The sequence below is a fragment of the Bos indicus genome, chromosome 11 (genome assembly GCF_029378745.1).
Source record: "Bos indicus isolate NIAB-ARS_2022 breed Sahiwal x Tharparkar chromosome 11, NIAB-ARS_B.indTharparkar_mat_pri_1.0, whole genome shotgun sequence".
Classification (NCBI taxonomy): domain Eukaryota; kingdom Metazoa; phylum Chordata; class Mammalia; order Artiodactyla; family Bovidae; genus Bos; species Bos indicus.
In genome coordinates this window covers 98135577-98154306 of record NC_091770.1, presented here as the reverse complement: position 1 = coordinate 98154306, position 18730 = coordinate 98135577, and the positions used below count along the sequence as shown (strand labels likewise).

At 55.0% G+C, this 18730-nt stretch overlaps 1 protein-coding gene across 6 annotated transcripts in view; it reads left to right on the top strand.

The window, feature by feature from the left end:
• Positions 1-167: 167 nt before the first annotated feature.
• SH2D3C (SH2 domain containing 3C) overlaps positions 168-18730 on the top strand; it is a 33081-nt gene continuing 14518 nt past the window's right edge. Inside the window, exons 1-4 of one of the 6 annotated variants that reach the window (XM_070799283.1) lie at positions 168-324; positions 2738-3215; positions 14356-14395; positions 16613-16666. In XM_070799283.1, the coding sequence (XP_070655384.1) occupies positions 288-324; positions 2738-3215; positions 14356-14395; positions 16613-16666 (609 nt within the window). In that variant the 5' untranslated portion in view covers positions 168-287. Of the gene's footprint in view, positions 325-2737; positions 3216-5096; positions 5292-14355; positions 14396-14426; positions 17470-18730 lie in introns of those variants that run through there. The other 5 variants (XM_019970898.2, XM_070799284.1, XM_019970899.2 and 2 more) reach the window with 5 other exon arrangements.

The following is an 18730-nucleotide window of genomic DNA, read 5'->3' as shown; positions in this document are numbered from 1 at the left end:
ATCTCACGCGCTTGTGGTCTGCCCCCTGCCTCCCCCCGCTGCCGAGGCCAAGGAGGAGGCCCACAGGGGCTGGGACTTGAGGGGGGGTGCCCTGCCTCCGCCCCCCTGCGGAGAGGATGGGGAGGGTGGGGCTGTGAGAGTTTCACTGGTTTAAAAATACACAGAGGAAGCTAGCGAGAGGGCGAGAGAAAGGGGAAGGGGAGGTGAGGGAGGCATCCCAGCACTGATGTCCAGAGCTTCGAGTGGCCACTCGCCTTTCGGCCAGGGGCTCTGCACGGCTTGCCAAGATGACGGAGGGGACCAAGAAGGCCAGCAAGAAGTTCAGTGAGTGTGGGGTGCCGTTTGCACCGTCCTTCATCCCTCTGTCTGTCTGTCCGTCTCAGCCTCTCTGCATCCGCTTCTTCCCACTCTATCTCGTTTCTGTTTCTCTTTCTGTCCATCTCTGGCTCTCTCTGGAGGACTCTGAGAGTTTCCATGGTGCCGTCTCTCCATCCCTCTGGCCTGATCTCTCTCTCCAGCTGATTTGGCTCTCCATCTCTGTTTCTGTCTGGTCTGTCTCTGTCGCTATTCCTCTGTCTCTCCCCACCCGACTGTCAGTCTCTCCATTCGTTTGTGTGTCCTCTGGCTCCCTGTGACCTCTGGGCTGTGCCAGGGAAGACCTCCACGCATTCCATTGCCTGCCTCTGTGCTGGTTCACATGGAGGTCTCAGGTTGGGAGATGCTGGGGCTGGGGCGGGGGGAGGGGTGCGTGCCATGGGTTAATGTCCCATGACCCCACCAGCAGTGACGCTGGGACCCAGAGCATCTAAATGAGGGGCCACACCCACCCATCACTCTTCTTTCCCAGGTTGCTGATTCCTTCCTGGTCCCAGCAAACTTCAGCTCCCTCTGATTCTTTTAAGATTTAGATACGGATTTAGCTGTGCTGGGTCTTAGTTACGGCACTCGGGATCTTCAATCTTCATTGTGGTGTGCAAGATCTTTTTAGTTACAGCATGTGGGATTTAGTTCGCTGACCAGGGATCGAATCCCAGGCCCCCTGTATTGAGAGCACAGAGTCTTAGCCACCGGACCACAGGGAAGGCCCCCTCTGATGCTTTGGACCTGACAGCACATGAGGGGAGTGCACAGGGCAAAGATTATGACTGTATTCCACAGACAAAAGACCCGGAGACTTGCCTGAGGTCATATAGGGCTACAGAGCAGGGCTCAGTTTCACGTCCCTGGACCCTGGACTTCAGTTTCCCTCCCTGCCCCACTACTGCTTCCTCCAGACCCCCGGTGCCCAGGAGACAAAACAAGTGGTACGGAGAAAGGAGGCGATTCGCTCGTTGGCATAGCTTTCTAAGTGCAGAGCCTCAGCATCTGCTGATGGCGCTTGTCAGGAGGCAGAGGCTATAACTGAGGGTGGGGTGGGGGGTGGGCAGGCCTGGGAGGAAAGCCCCAGAGCACTGATCCCAGCACTCCAGCGCCGCGGGCCCTCGGCCAGGCTCCGCTTGGCTTTTTGACCCTGGGCAAATTCCTTCCCCTCTCTGGGCCTCAGTTTCCTCTCCGTCAAATGGGGCCATCCCACCTATGTTCCACCGTGGTCGTGAGGATCTGAGGAGGTGGAGGATGCCAAGGAAGTGGGAAATGCCAGGGTGTTTTCGTTTTTGCTTATGGAGGGGCCGTAGTGAAGTCCGGCAAACGGCGGTGGCTAGGAGGAGGGGCAGTCCCACAGCTGGGAGCAGGCAGGAGGGCGCTCAGGCGCACCCCTGCGGAAACGCGGAGATGGTATCACCCGAGCACTGCCGCCTGAGTCCCCACCAGGGCTCAGCTGACAGGAAGGAGAGAACTGCGGGGAGTGGGACCCTCAGGGACCCGACAGCCCCCTTCTCATTTCATCCGCACCTCAGGGGCACCTCAGAGCCTCGTTCAAACACCCACATCACGACCCCCGCCCCGACCCTGACACGCACGTCACACACACACACACACACACACACACACACACATGTGCTCTCAGCTATGTGACTTTGGGCAGGTCATGTCACCGCTCTGAACTTCAGTTTCTTCATCTGGAAAATGGGGGATTAAACTTGTGCCATGGGGTTGTGCTGAGAATTCAGGGAAGTAATTAATGAAGGTGGCATGTTTGACAAATGCAAAGGCATTCATTGTGGTCGTCATCACCATCTTTCTTCATTACTTCTGACGGCTATGAAGCATGTTATTTACATGCTGAGTTCATGGCTTTCTTCAATTCTTCCATTGCTCAGAGGGCAGTGGTCCCCAACCTTTTTGGTCCCCAACCAGGGACCAATTTCGTGGAAGACAGTATTTCCACCATCTGGGGATGGTGGGGGGTATGGTTTGGGGATGATTCAGGTGCATTAGACTTATTGTGCACTTTATTTCTAGTCTAATGCTGTTGCTGATCTGCCAGGAGGTACTGGTCCACAGCCCAGAGGTTGCCCCTGCCCCCGCCATGGGGGACGGATACTATAGTCTCTATCTTACTGATGTGGATGAATGGGGCTCAGAGAGGTCAAATAAGGTCACAAAGCTAGGATGTGGAATTGAAAGGCTACGGGATCCCAGTGGTGCCATATTATACCATAACTCCTAGAGGGGGTGTCAGTGAAACTCCCAACCCTCCATGAACCCTCAGTGAGTGGAACTGCACAAATGTTTCATTGCTTTTATTATTACTGCTGGCAATGTCATTAACTCCTTTTCCTCCCCTCCCCCCTTCCAGAGTTCTTCAAGTTCAAGGGGTTTGGGAGTCTCTCCAACCTTCCGCGGTCCTTTACTCTGAGACGATCTTTGGCCCCCAACAGTATCCGGCCCCAGGTGGAGGCTGACACCTTCGATGCCACACAGGATGACATGGTGACAGTCCCCAAGAGCCCCCCGGCCTATGCCCGCTCCAGCGACATGTACAGCCACATGGGCACCATGCCTCGCCCCAGCATCAAGAAGGCTCAGGGCAAACAGGCCACCCAGAAGGCCCAGGAAGTTGGCCCTGAGCCCCAGGTGGTACCCCGAAGCCTGCCTGACCCTCCAGGCTTGGAGGCAGCTGAGAAGGTGGTGCCAGGGACCATTGCCTCCAGGGAGGACACCCCAACAGTGGGACCCAACCCTTCAGCAGTGGAAGTGGACCCCACAAGAAAACCTGAGGATGCCAGGCCAGACACAGAAGAAGGGCGAGACCCCAAGAATGTGCCCTCAGAAAGGTAGGTGCCCATCAGGGGAGGGTGAGGGCAGAACCTGCAGGGATGGCATGTCCAGCCTCCTGTCAACAGAGTCTGGAGAGGACCGCCCAACACACACATCTGTAGAAAGAAAACAGAATACACACACGCACACACACCCCCTACACATTAACTAAGTGCTCACTATAAACCAGGCTTCCCTAGTGGCTCAGATGGTAAAGAATCTTCCTGCAATGCAGGAGACTCAGGTTTGATCTCTGGGTCGGGAAGATCCTCTGGAGAAGGGAATGGCAACCCACTCCAGTATTCTTGACTGGAGAATCTCATGGACAGAGGAGCCTGGTGGGCTATATATAGTCCATGGAGTCACAAAGAGTCAGACACAACTCGCAACTAACACTTTCACTTCACTTTTCACTACTATACACCAGGCACTGTACTTAGCCCTTCACATGTAATTAACTCTCAGAAAAAAAAAAAAATCCAGGGAGAGGATACTGTTATTTCCATACCACGGATGAGGAAACTGAGATTCAGAGAAGAAATGCCATCTGCCCCTGTCAGATTGCACATCTAGCAAATGACGAAATTAGGACTTGACCTAAGACCCACCTGACTCCAGCGCCCTAGGCAGCCTTCATCATGAGCCCTCAGCATTGGGCCCAGCCCAACCACTGGATCCCTGCCCTGGGCCCCCACCTCTGAATCTCCGCCTTTAATTCTGCTGGACAACATTGCTCCCCTAGGTCTGGTAAAGCGTTTGCTACCTAACTTGGGTACAGGGTGTGTTGAATTGTTGCAAAAATACAAATAGTGATGTGACCATAGCCCTCAGTTAGTAAGTACCTGTTTTACTAGGTGTCAAAACAAATGTTACTCACTGAAAATTCTGTAAAAGATTATATCAATACTATAACCTGCCCCGCCCCCATCTTACAGCTGGGGAGCCTGAGACTCAGCCAAGGTTGCAGGGGTGGGATTTGAGCAGGAATCTGCCTGTCTCCAGTGGCTGCAACTCATCCATCACATGGTACCCACCACATTCTAAGCCCTACAGCCCTTGGGAGACCCCTCAGCCCCAACCAAAGACATCTTTGTCTTTCCAACTCTCAGAGACTTTGTCTAAACCACACTGGTTATTATAGATGTACTTACTGAAATAAAGAGGGAAAAAGAAAATCTGAGAAAAATTAAACTCTAGGGTTTGTTTTGGAACCTCTCTTGAGTGATTTTGCCCTGAGACACCAAGCACAGCTTCTGTGCGCTGGGATAATTGGTCCTTCAGTGGGGAGGAGGAGGACCTTGTAGAGCTGCAGAGTGAATCCAGACCAGACTGCCTTCCCTTCTCGGAGCCTCGCTTTTCTCATCTGACAAATGCGCACAACGATACCACCTACCTTGTAGGGCTGTGTTGAGAATTCAAGAATAACGTACTCGTAAAAATCTTAGCACAGTGCCTGGCACACAACAAACAACGCAATAAATGGGAAGTGCCTACATTTATGATTTAAAGAACGAATGCTTTCACACCATCTTTACCTACTCCAGGCTGCCTTCTCTTGCCATCCTCTTAAATTCTGCCTCATTCGGGCGTGCAACAAGGATTGTATGTAGGGGTCCAGTGCGGGTCGGGGAGCGTTGTGAGGTAACCCAAAGCCTGAGGTTTGCGGAAGCGGGGCTGGCGGGGCGCAGGGGCGTGTCTGGGAGGCGTGGCCTTTCCATGCTGCTCGGGGACTGTTGGGGAAGCTGGCGTTGGAGAGGGGCGGGGCGAGGCGGAGGCGTGTGCTGGGGGCGTGGCCTTCCCACCCTCCCCGACCCTGACGGACAAGGAGAGGCGAAGGGCGTGTCCGGGGCGGGGCACGTCCTTCCCAGAGGGCGGAGTAGACGGTGGAGAACGCCGAGGGAGGGCGGAGGGGGCGTGTCAGAGGCGTGGCCTCAGGCCAGGCTCCGCCCCTGGAGTCCTGCTGTGAGCTCCACAGCGCCGTAGCCTGAGAAAGGCGGGAGCCTTGGAAACAGGAGGTCCCCGGGTTGCTGGCGGCGACGGCAGGGAACCATGACTGCAGTGGGCCGGAGGTGCCCCGCACTGGGATCCAGAGGGTGAGTGACCGAGCTGGGACCAAGGAGGGCCACCGCCTGGGACCGGGAGTTGGCTGTGGGGGAAATCTGTGCCCCTGGGGCAGCTGACAAACCTGGGTGCGAGTTTAGCATCTGGCACTTTTAAACTTTCTTTTGCTGCAACTCTGACCCCGCTTCAGGCTGAGCATCTGCTGGTCACAACAGTCCCAGAAGAGAGACACTATCACTATCCCTAGTTTACAGATAAGGAAAGAGGTTTACTTGCCCAGTTTGACACAACTAATGAAAGTCAGAACTAGCGTTCAACTCCACCTTCCCGGATCAGACCCCTCAGCAGGTCTTGAGACACCTTTAGAATGCCAGGTCTAGGAGCCAGCCATCCTCCCCTGTGGGCAGAGATAGTCCTGGCAGTGCCTTGGGGTATCAGGCCTGGCTTAGAGCTGACAGAGGAAATAGGGGGACTCTCCCTTCCTGCCCCTGATCACCTGGGATGTCCCGGGGTCCTGAGGAGGGTGGATTAGCAGATCGGATTGAGCCTCTTCTTGGTGCCCTGGGACCCAGTGTCCCACCTGCCTTAGGCCAAGTAGAAGGTGAGGAACTGTTGAACATTTCTTCTAAGAGCCTGTGAAGCTCAACTCTTTGCCAGAGACAGGAGAGCTGCTTTGCAGGTGTGATCTCAGGCTTGTCCTGCCCTGCTCTGGGCGTCCATATCTCCAGCAGCCAAGATAGATCTGGGATGGTCTCTGAGGATCCGTCCAGTTTGGGGATGAGGGCGTTTGAGAACTGCCACTGAGTAAGACCAGGGGCCTCGTTCCTGAGTGTCCCAAGGGGGGTCATCCCTGTGGCTGTTCAGCCTAAGCTGGGGGAGATGTGTCCCTCCCCTACCCCCTAGGAAGCAGGGTGCACCTGGAGCAGAAGGAAGGAAGGGGAAGAGGTGAGGCTGCAGGAGTTTCCTGGTGCCCTGTACTCTGCTGAGATCATGGAGGATGAGAGGAAGGAGGGAGGAGGGGCCAACGACACAGGCAATGAAGGGCCTTTAGCTCCCAAAAAGGAGAGTGCCGCCCAGCCTGCCCCCAGCCCCCATCCCCTCAGCTGCCTGCAGGGAAACAGTGACTCTAGAGAGTCCTGACACTCAACCCTTCAGTTCATGCTGTAGAGGAGGAAGCGGCTGCTTAGAGAGGGAAGGGAGGTCCCCCAAAGCCCCACACTATAGCCACACCCACACTCAGGAATGGTCAGGCCAGGGTCCCACCAGAGGCCGGCCCTGCCTGGAATACTCAGTGGGTCCCCTCTACCACATGGGCCCTGTGAGGTGGAGCCTCTATTTGCTGCATTATACCAGTGAGGAGACTGAGATTCAGAGAGAAAAAGGGACTTTCCTGGGGTCACAGAGAGATTAGAACCAAGGTTTGATTCCAACCTGACCAGCTCCCAAGCCCAAACTCTTAACCACTAGGCCATGTATCACCTGCTGTAAATAAAAATCTCAGAGCTGTCTCTCTCATTACTTCAAATGGCTTCCCATAACCCTGGAAAGGCGGTAACAGGAGCCCATTTTCCAGATGAAGACATCAAGGTTTTGTGAGGTTAACAACTTGCTGGAGATGAGACAGTGGAGCTGGAACTTCATTCATTTTAATAGTTACCGAGATGTAGCTATGCCCTAGACACCCCTGTAGATTCTGGGGAGAGAGCCGTGAGCATAGCAGACAAAACCCTGCTCTCATGGAGCCCCCATTCCAGGGTGGGGGAGACAGACGATAAACCAGATAACGAGTTATCTGGTCGGCTAGAAGAGAAAAGCACTAGAGAGAAAGATTTAAATCAAGTAGGGGAACTGGTCTTGGGGTAGTGGCTAAAAGTTATCCAGGGAAAAATTCTCAGTGAGAAACCGATATTTGAGCAAAGGAGATGAGGGAATAGACCCCCCTACCCTCCCTTTTTTTTTACTTGAAATATAGTCGATGTACAATATTATGTTAGTCTCAGGCATCCTGGGAACAGACCCTCTTGATGGCTAGGGAAGGGTATACTAGGTCAAAGGAACAGTAACTACAAAGGCCCTGAGGTGGGAGCATACTTGGCGTGTTGGCGGAGCAGCAGAAAGCAAGCTGGGGGCTGGGGAGAGGAGGGGTGGAAATGAGGCCAGAGAGGAAATGGGTTCAGATAAGCAAGGCCTGGAAGGCCCAGCAAGGACCTGGCTTTGACTGTAAACGAGATGGCAGCCGTCGCTGGCCTTGAGCAGAGGACGGCCCCACTCTGACTTACGTTTGACAAGCACCTCTCCTTTGAGGAAGATTGGCCCGAGTCTTACTCTTTTCTGAGGTGTCTCACTGGAGCATCCTTCCCTTCCTCCCAGAGACCCAGGCCCCTCTGCTCTCACTCTCAGGGCCGTTCAGCAGGAAACTTGAGACTTGGAGAAGGTAGCGCCCCATAGGAGAGCCAGGGGCACCCTGAGCTGCCCGCGCCGGGCACTGAGAATAAGCCAAGACGCTCCCCCCACCCCCATTTCCTTTTGGAATGTTGATTCTGGTCCAAGAATTCCCAGCACTCCCCCGAGTCCCACGACCCTCTCGGCCCTGCAAAGTGACGTCAGTTGCTGGGCATCTGGTAGTGATTACCCACCAGGGGAGGGGGCTGTGGTGGGCCCAGCCTGTTCAGTCTCCTCAGGCTCTGGGCGGCTGGTCCTTGTCTTCCGAAGGGGCCCAGCTGCTCCTGGCTCTCATTTCCTGTGGAGACTTTCTCACAGCCCTCGAGACCCCCAGACGCCTCGGGCTGTGGGAATTGGGCTGGCTTGGGATAGATGGACGGTTCCCCCATCCCCAGCTGGAGCCACATCCCCTCAAACCCTCAGGGGACCCTGTTTACAGAATGCTGGATGCTCGGGGCGTGAGAGCTGGGGAGGACGGGGAGGGGTGCGGGGGGTGGGATACACCAGCTGCTCAGAGGCCCGCTTGACTGTCTTTATAACGTTGAGAGACCCCCTCCCCTCTCTGACCCTCAGTTTCCCCATCTGCTTCTCCAAAAACAGCACCTGTTTCACAGGGTCATTGTGAAGAGTAGACAGAGTAGAGCATTTTTCCTAGACATGGCCTGAGGAAATGCCAGAATACGGGATGCGCGGGCTACCAGCACAACCGTGTAGAGGAGAGGAGACCGGGGCCCCACGACAGCGACTCGCGCAGCGCCATGCAGCCTCTTTCACCCCAGCTCGGTGCCCTCTCCCGAGCCCCCAGTGTCCTCTTTCTGCTCATGCCCACTCCATGTCCTCTTCCTGATGTCAATTCGGGGCTCCTGGTCTGGTCGAAATATTGGTTTTCGTCGCTTTCCCCTCCCCAGTGTCTCCCTGTCTCCATCCGGGGGCTCCCCAGTGTCTCCCTGTCTCCATCCAGGGGCATCCCCATCTCTAGGAGAGCCTGCCTAGGGCAAGGAGAAAAGCAGAACCAACGTGAGTCTCCTCTGAGTAGCCGTGTGCCCTGCTGTGAAGCGAGGCTTCCACACAGGACCTCAGTCAGCGCTCAGCACTTGCTTTCCCCATTAGCCCTTGGCCAGCAGCTGTTGAGTCCCAGCAACTCCTGGGACCCAGACCCCCCAGCTCTGCCCTGGGAAGAGTGGCCACTGATCTGGCCTCTCCCCACAGGTCTGGCGCCCTCCCTGAGCTATACCAGGGAGCTCACCCCTATCCAGAAGACTGAGGGCACAGGATGGGGGAGGGGAGCAAGGCTGTCTCCAGGACAGTGGTGGCTCCTTGTTCAGGAGAGGGGGTGGGGCAGGGGCTAACGTCAAGGGCCTTCCTGACAGGGAATCCCAAAGGCCCACGGCTGGGTGTCCCCAAAGAGATGGGGGTTTCCACCCCCAGCTCTGTCTGCTCAGAGCCTTGAAGGACTAAGGAGCACAGAGCAGGGCTGTTGCTCTGCTCGGGTGAGTGAAGAAGGGAGAGAATCTCTCTAGCCCCCAAGAAAGGCAGGATGGGAGCTCTCTGGGGTCAGGGTGGGGTGGCAGAGGGAGGAGCCTCAGGGGGCTCCCTGGGGTTAAGGGGTTAAGGAACCTTGTACCTTTTCTTCTCATAGGATGCTTGCAGCCACTCTATGAAGACACTTAAAATATGCCCATTTCACAGATGGGGAAGTCGAAGCTCACAGAGGGGAGGGCGGGGGGATGCTGAGAAGCAGGAGGCAGAGGCTGGGAAGTGTCCACTAAAGGCCATATGACCATGCCCTGGGAGCAAACTGGGGGACAGATAGAGGGCAGGAAGACCTCATGGCTCTGCAGGGCAAGGCTACCCATGGCGAGGAAGGGCCAAGGTGGAAGAGGACAGCAGCCTCTTCTCCAGAGTCCCTGTGGGAGCCTCACCCTTTCTCTCAGGCCAGGATGGAGACCCTGAAGGTAAAGCTCGGACTGAAACCTGCGTTGGGGAAATAAAGGGTAATGGACTGTAATTGCAGGTCATTAATTCAATTAATTAAGCTAATGTATGCAATAAGTGGTATCAGTTATTAGAACAAATCAGCTAATACAGGCAATTAAAGGGGTTGGTTATTTAAATAATTGATGCAGCTGATTAATGGAACTGATTTAGCTCAATTGTCACTATTATTTATTAATTGATTTCACCACTAATATTAGAGGGGAAATGCCTTTGAAATCCATAAAATAAGAAATTAATTAATGAATTAATTAACGGAGCTGAGTTTTTAAACATGGAAACTTCGATTCCTGGATTTAGTCATTACAAAAGGAGGGAGAACATTCTAGAAATCTCCAAGCAAACTGAGATCTGCAGGCTGAATAGAAATTCCTCTGACTCTAAGGGAGAGAATTCCTCTGGGCAGAAGGTATATCATGTGCAAAGGTCCTGAGGCTGGAGGCAGTAGCGCTCTTTGGAGGAAGGCTGAGGTCGGAGTGCCTGGAGGACCCTGAGGAAGAGTGGAGGGGTGGCTGGCAGGGGCCTGGTCACAGAGGGCCCACCAACCAGAACTAGAGCTTGTCCTCAGGACTTCAGGGACTGCTGTGACATTCGTTCATTCAAAAACATCTTCATGGGGTGCCTGGCACCATTCCAGGAAGAACCCAGCCCCTACCCTGTGGAGCTGATGTTCTGATGAGAGGAGACAGCACAGGGCAAGTCAGATGAAGCCCTACAGAGAACAATGAAGCAGGGCGGGGAGGTGGGGAGCCTTGAGTGGGCTCCCTTCACTTCCAGGTGGGCAGCCAGGGAAGTCCTTACTGAGAAGGGGACGCTTCAGTAAAGACCTGAAGGAGGGAAGGGCAGGAGCTCAGTGGATATCTGGAGGGAAAGTATTCTAGCAGAGCAGTCAGGAAGTGCAAAGGCCCTGAGGTCGGGACAAAAGGCAGTGAGAAGCTCAGCTTGGCTGCGGTAGCATGAATGAGGGGAGTGTTGTTGGAGAGTGACGGGAGAGGTGGTGAGGAGCCAGTGTGCAGAGGCTATTATGAGGACTTCAGCTCTTATTCTGAGTGAAACTAGGGGCCACTCTAGTGGGTTGGAGCCGAGGAAAGGTGTGATCTGATTCATTTTCACAGGACTGCTCTGGCTGCTGGGGTGAGAACAAGTCACAGGGGCACAGATGCAGGCAGGGAGGCAGTGGCCAGGTGGTGGCCATAGTCTGGGCAGATGATGGCCATGGGTGGTAAGCAGACATGGTCACTTTAGGTCTTAGAAATCCTGGAGTGTTGCAGAGGGGCAGGGAGGGGCCATGGCAAGTTCCCGGGCCTGGGCCTTGACCCGAGCACCCAACTGGCTCTGGCCACCTGATATCCCTGGGGTGGGCACCCCCTCCCCAAGACTCTGCTCCTGCCCAGCTCCTGAGGGGAAGTGGACAGGAAGCAGGAAGAAATGCTGGGGCAATCCCAGTGTCCTGGCCAGTCTGTTCCCAACAGTGGGAGGATTTCCGGGCCTGAATGGCCGGAAATGCTGGGACAGGACACCTCACCCAGGAAGAGCAGGGAGGTGAGCAAGGGGAGGGGTCCCTACTTTACCCCACCCCACCTTGGCTGGACAGAGAGAACTCACATGGCTTTTGGAGCCTGCAGGGGCCGGGTTGCAGCTTGAGGGACGATAGTTAGAGATCAGGAAGGACTTTGCAGGAAGGAGGGACAGCCCCAGGGACTCTAGAATGTCCAAACAGGGAGGACTGTTAGCCAGCATCCCAAAGAGGAGCCCCTGCCCCAGGAGCTAGGGGGAACCCTACATGAAATCACACCCTGGAAACACACCTCACCCACAGTTTTTATTTTGTCTCGTTTGTAGCTCAGCTTTTTCGGTTTGCAACTTATTTTGTTAGATTTATCACATTTCAGTTTAAATTTGGGGCTTCTCTATTTGGGGAAGTTTGACCTCCCTCCCTAGTTTGCAGATGGGAATATTGAGGCTTATGTCAGCCAGAGAACCAGGGTCCAGCCTGACAGAATTAATAATAATAATAGTGATGAATACTGGTTGAGGGTACACTCTTTATACATTTCTTAGGCAATAAATGTGGGCTTCTCCGGTGGCTCAGCAGTGAAGAATCTGCCTGCAATGCAAGAGACACAGGAGATAAAGGTTCAGTTCCAGGGTTGGGAAGATCCTCTGGAGGAGGGCATGGCAACACACCGGAGTATTCTTGTTTGGAAAATCCCATGGGCAGGAGGAGCCTGGTGGGCTATGGTTCACGGGGTCGCAGAGAGTCAGACACGACCGAAGCGACTGAGTACCCATGCACGCATAGTTGCTTAACAATGTTTTTATATTAGTTTCTGCTGTACAATGAAGTCAATCAGCTATGTATATACATATATCCCCTCCCTCTTGGACCTCCCCCCCACCCCCACCATCCCTTCTAGATCATCGCAGAGCACTGAGCTGAGCTCCTTGTGCTATACAGCAGGTCCTCACTAGTGCATGCGTGCTTGGTCGTATGCGACTCTTTGCCACCATATGGACTGTAACCCACCAGGCTCTTCTGTCCTTGGGATTCTCCAAGCAAGAATACTGGAGTGGGTTGCTGTACCCTCCTTCAGGAGATCTTCCCGACCCAGGAATTGAACCCAGGTCTTCTGCATTGTAGGCAGATTTTTTACCCACTGAGCCGCTGTGGGTCCTCACTAGCAGCAGGAAACAACTCTCAAGCTCCTGCTGTGTGCTGGCGGCTCAGCAGTGAATGAGACAAAGTCAGTGCCCTGGTGGAGATGGCGGGTACCTGGAGTCAACAAATAAATGGAAAGTGATTGTTTCGGGTAGAGACTGAGGAAAATAAAACAGGGTTGAGAACAGAGAGCGAAGGACAAGGGACAGTTCTAGGCACGGTGGTCAGGGAAGGCTTGGGGACATTAAGCAAAGCCCTTAATAAAGTAGGGGGAGGAGCAAGCTATGTGATCATCTGAAAGAAGAACTTTCCAGGCAAAAAAACAGCAAGTGCAAAGGCCCAGTGGCCTGGAGCAGAATGAGGAAAGCAGACGTATTTTGGGGGTGGGAATTCATGAGATGGGCAGTTGGGTCACCACGGGGCCTTGTAGGCTGGGGCAAATATAAGCCTGTTTATGCTTGTTTTTCTGGCATAAAAATGGCTTCTCTTTACTCTCACAAAGGAAGTCTTGGTTTAGATGATAAATTATGTGGCTGGCTGTTTGCAGGCCATGGAGTAGGGTTTAGATTTCATTCCTTGAGAGATGGAAGGGTTGGGGGGTTGTTTTGGTTTTGCTTCATTTTAAATTAGATGAGATTGCATTAAAAAAATAAATTTATGCTTATTTAATTGGCTGTACCAGGTCTTAGTTGCTAGTTGCAGCACCATCTTGGTAGTTTTTTTTATTGCAGCATGCAGGATCACGTGGGGTCTTTAGTTATAGCATGCGGGATCTAGTTCCCTGGCCAGGAATCGAACCCAGGAGCCCTGCCTTGGGCTTCTGGAGTCTTACCCACTGGATCATCAGGGAAGTCCCAGGGTGGGAGGTGTTTGTGCACAGTGGCCTGCCTAGCTTTTTACCCGAGCGCCACCAGGGCAGCGGAGGGGAGGCTGACCGAGGGCTGTGAGGGCAGACCCGGCAGGTGGCAAGAAGTCTGCTATGTGCTCCAGGAGGACAGAGAAGGCGCCCCAGATGGGGCTGGGTTGACATACAGAGAGAAGTGGTCAGGACCTATTCTGGACAGAGACCCACAGGATTTCCTGATGGATTGGGCGTGGACTATGAGTGAGAGAGGAAGCACAGAGGACCACAGGGTTTTTGGCCAAACAAAGCAACACAAAGGATGAAGCTGACATCTACTGAGATGGGAAGCGGATGTGGAGAGCAAGGGCATGGGGGATTGGGTGGGGCGGGGGATCTGTAGTCCTGCTTTGGATACAAAAGTCAAGTTCAGACATCTGAGAAGAGATGCTAAGGAGGCAGTTGGGTTTCTGAGTCTCGTTTTGAAGGGGAAGTCCAGGCTGCATCAGAGAAGGGAGGGCATTTAAGGCCAAGGATTGGGGATGTGGCTCATGGAGGTCCTCATCAGGAAGGGTGATATTTATTTGAGAGGAACAAATAAATATGTGTTTACTTGGGAACAGTAGCCACCCCTGGCCTCTGACTTCTCCAGGCTCCATCCAGGCCACCCTTGAGGGGAGGGGAATCACTTTCACAGCCAGTTGTCACCAGCAACGACAAGGTGATGTGCCGCTGGGTGGGTCCCTCTGATGAGGGGATGAGGGTAGAGCTGGAGGGGAGGAGGTTGAGGCCCAGCCTGGGGCCACCAATGTGCGGAGTCAGGGAAGATAGGTGGAGAGTGAACATCGGGGGACCACAGTGTCCTAAAGGTGAGTCAAGACAGCAAGCAGGCGCTATGTTAAGCATGTGACATTCATCAGCTCCCAGAGGCCCCGAGACAACCCGATGAAACACAGGCTCAGAGAGGTGAAAGGACCTGCCCAGGGTCACACAGCTGGAGAGTGGAGAAGTAGCCCAGCCTGCCAATTCCAGCCAGTGCTATCACCCGTATGCTCAGTCCTGCAGGCGCTCAGTGCTGGCACCAGGCAGGTGGGCAGAAGCTGGCGGCTGAGGATCCAGGCAGGGCTGGGAGCCACTCACCTCTCTTCTCTCCTTCCAGGGCCACTGCAGAGCCGGAGGCTGGCGGGGACTATGTGAAGGTAAGAGGGGCTGGGCAGGGGACACTGAGGGGGCCCAGAGCCAGTTCCAGGAAGGGCAGAGTCCTTTTCTGGCCTCGTTAGAAGTCAGACCTCACCCACTGTTCTCAGAAGGAGAAGGTCTAGGGATCAGGGCAGCCTAAGGGGTCTGCTTTCGCTCCAAGCATCTTCTTCCCAGGCCTGCCATCATTCTTTCCTGGCCCCAACCTCAGGACTTCCCAATGTTTGTTCCCACCAGACCCCATCCAGCCGCCAGCTGGACAGGGCCCCAGGGGTGCCCCCATGGGAAGACGGGCTCTAATCCCACTTGGTCTCTGAGCTGGAACTGGGAAGGGGGAGCAGGAAAGGATGACTCAGTTCTTCATCACAGATAACACAGTCGCCTTGATCAGAAACTTAACTTGTCCTGAGCACAGGAAATGTTGAAAATGCAGTTTTGAAATAATAATGATAACAACCATAATACGATGGAACATTTTGAGTGCCTACTGTGTGCAGAGTCCTGTGCTGGCTGCTGGCACTGAAAGGGAGTCAGTTCTGAGCTATTTATATGAATGAGGTCTTTGATTTCTCCCCTCATCATTGGGCCTTCTTGTGCACGTGTATGGATGGGAAACTTGAGGCCCAGAGAAGTGCAGTGACTTGCCCACAGCTGCACAGCTACTGCAGGGCTGAACTGGGATTGCTGTTGAAGTTTATTTGCTCCCAAGACCATGGACAGAGCTCTTGGCCTTCCTCATCCAGGAGTACCACCCTGAGCTAGGTCCTCTCTCTGAGTATGGAGCACGGGGCAAGGAGCACCAGGCCCTGTGTTTCAAGGGCTCCTGGCCCATGTGGGATCAAAGGAGAACCACTCAATGGTCTGGGCTTGTGTTTTGTCATCCAGCACACCCAAATTTTAGAGTCAGACCTTCTACTTATTTGCCACATGACTTTGGGTGTGTGTGTCACCTCTCTGAGCCTCAGTGTTCACCTATGTGAAATGGGGTAACAGTGGTACCTCCAACCCAGGGTTTCTATGGGCTCAATGAATCCATGCCCATTCAGGGGGGTATCTTGTCTGGTTCCTGACCCCAGGGACTTTCCATCACCCATAATACTGCCTGGAAAGCCCTGTGTAAGTGATCAGTAATGAGCACTGTGGGAAGTGCTCAGATTGCTGTCCCTTAACATCAGCAGAAAGCTCGATAAGAAGCCACTGGGGCTGTGGAGGTAGGAGATGACTTTCAGCTCAGGAGCTGGGAATGAGGAGATCAAGGAAGGCTTTCTGGAGGAGGAGGCATTGAAGCCAAGCCATTGCAATTGACCAGGAATATGCACCAACACCCTCTCTCCAAAGAGAAAGCTGGCTGGAAAGAAGATAAAGATAAGCAGAGATGGGTGGTGGAATGATCCAGGCAGAGGTAAGAGTGTGGGTGAGGTCAGAAAGTGAGCTGAGTGAGCCCAGGAAATGCAGCCCAGGGCTGCAGCAAGTTGAGCTGGAGCTGCTGCCAGAATTTGGGCCCTGGCTTCTCATCCAGAGCCCTGGCATCACAGTGGGACAGAGGCCTCAGGGAGAACCAGCCCCAAAGCCAGTGGTAGACCACAGAGGCATGTATTTCAGCACCTCACAAATCCCAGTTGCAAGGTAATGAGATCCCCATCACCGATGGTAGTGAGATCCCTGTGAGGATTATTAGCTTTGTATTTTTCCTTTAGTTTATGGGGCTGAAAAAATGTAATTAAAAATGCTATAAAAGAAAGAATACCCACACACCAGAACTGATTAAACAGTCCCCTAAAGAATGAACTCAAAGGAATATTAGTTTTAGCTTTAAGCCTCAGAAGAGAATGGAATCAATAGTCAGTTACCCAAAGTCCATTCCTCACCTTACATGCTCAGCTGCCAGAACTCCAGGGTTCTCAGATCATGATGCAAGTACTTTGATTCTAAGGCAAGGATTTTGAAGTTCCAAGACCATAAAATTTTATATCCATGCTCAGAGCGTCAGATGTATTTACAGAAAATAATCAAACATCTGAGAGGTGAACAGAGAGGTGAACTCATCTACCTAAGGTCACACAGCCTGCCACAAGATTTGAACTCCAGGCCTGACTGATGCAGAGTCAGCGATGACTCTCTTTGCACTGAAGAGCCTACGACCAAAGGTCCGGATTCTAAGACACTAAGCTTGAAAACAATAGCAGGCATTTCTTGAGCACTTGCTTAATGTCTGGCAGCTTATATGCATCAGCTCAGCCAATGCTTACCCGAGTTCTGTGAGATCGGCACAGGTATGTTTTCCAGATGAGTAAGTCTGGGCTGCAAGAGAAGGGACTGGTTGGGTGGAGGTGGGGCACCGCTAGTTGAAGCCAGGCTGATTCCCAAACCCCAGAGCCTTACTGAGTTTTCTTCCCCACCCCCAGTCTGTCAATGACATCTCGCATTTCCCAGAAGAGTGTATGATTCCAAGTCAGAGATGAGAAATCCTGGACTCTGGGAGATTTCCTTAGGCCACAAAGGATTTGGTCAAATGTCTACAGGGATTTTTCCAGCTTTAGACATGGTTTAATTCAAAATCTCTGCCCTCTCCGGGTCAGTAAGGGGAGAGGTGAGTGGGGGAGGCAGGACCACTGCCCCCCCGCCCCGCCCCCACCCCGCGCCTTTTCCCGGCCCACGCCATCCTTCTGCCCTCTTGACGCCCCCCTTGGTAGGTCCTCAGCTCCGCATCCCCAGACTCCGGGCTGCCGGGGCTGGAGGGCGGGGGACTGGGGGGCGAGGGGGCGGGGAGTCGGGGGCGGGAGGAGGGAGGAACAATGGCCCCCTCCCCTCCCGGGGCTGGCTGGAGGGTGGGGTCTCCCCGCCCCGCCTCCCCGCTCCTCCCCCGACAAGGCGATGAGGTAATCGCGCCGCCGAGAGGCACGCGCAGCCGGTGCCCAGCCCGGTCGGTCCCGCGCCCCTGCCCCGCCGGCCGCCGCCCCCTGCACCGTCCCGGCCCCGGTCGCCCGGCCCCACCATGACCGAGCGGTGCAGCCTGTGGAGCGCCCTGTCGGCCGCCGCCTGCTGCTTCTACCGCGGCTCCTTCGTGCAGGTGCAGGTGAGGGGGCGGCTCGGCCCCCGCCAGGCGCTCCGAGCTGGGACCCTGGGCGCTCGCTGGGGCAGCCGGGGGAACCTCAGCCTGCGGCGCCGCGCAGGGTCCGGCGGGGCAGGGGCTGGGGGCAGCGGGCTGCGGGAGGGGGCGGGGTCGCCCCAGCCTCACCTTTGGGCGCCCAGACGCTCCGCAGGGTGAGGGTCCAGCCGCCCCTCCCGAGACTTGGGGCTGCGGAGGCTGCCGTTCCGGTTGCTTCTGCCTCCTCCGCAGGGAGGAGCTGAGCTGGGGCACTGGGTACCAGGAGATGGGGTCTCCGGCGTCCTGCCGGTTCTCCTGCCAGCACTCTGGCCCCTGCATCTGACCCGGGCAGACTGACTCCCGCATTGTACCGGGGGGCGCTGGGCCGGGGTCCAAAGGCTGAGAGAGGGATGGGAAGCTGAGGGGATGCTGCCGCGGCTGCGGTCGGAGCGCCCGCGACTCTCCTGCCCTCTAGGTGGGCTCGGGCATGCTTGGGGCGCGGGGCTCCTAGCCCAGCTGGCCGGGCAGTGCGGGACGGCGCTGTGGCAGTGAAAGGGTTAAACGGAAGGGGGTGGAGGGGAGGACCCGGACCCCGCCTCTCTGCGGAGCATCATCTGGGGATGGCTTTGCTTAGGGTTGCCTGACTGAAGGGAGCTAGAGGGGTCTGGCTGGGCACTGGCTGTTGCGAAGGGGTTAAGACCTTGACCCGGGGTCTCCGCGCTTTCGCCTCTCAAGCCCCGTGGGGGACGCTGGGCGCATCACTTCTGCGCTCCCCCAGGCTCACACACACACACACACACACACACACACACACATATATACACGCACGCTTCGAGCCCGCCTGAATGACTGCCCTGCCGGCGGCTGAGCGCAGCATCCCTGCACCGGCCAATCAGGCTCTCGCAGGCCGGGAGGCGGTGAGATCATCTCTGGCCAATAGCAATGCTCCCGGGCGCAGGGATGCTGCATTCGCGCCCCAGCACCCACTCCCTTTGGGAGCTAGGGACCCCCGGGTCGAAGGTGAGGAAGAGGGCACAGGGACCCTAGGGTTCCCTAACTTCAGGTGTGTGGGATGACCCAGTTCGTCTGCCAGATTCTCCCCAACGGTTGATTATGGTTGGAAAAGCAGAGCCCAGTCTCCCACCCCCTATTTATGGCCCAGAGAGGGAAACTGACTGGCTCAAGGCCACACAGTGGCAGGCAGAGTCTTGGGACCCGGTTCTTTCCCCCGCAGCCCTCTCCCCTTCTT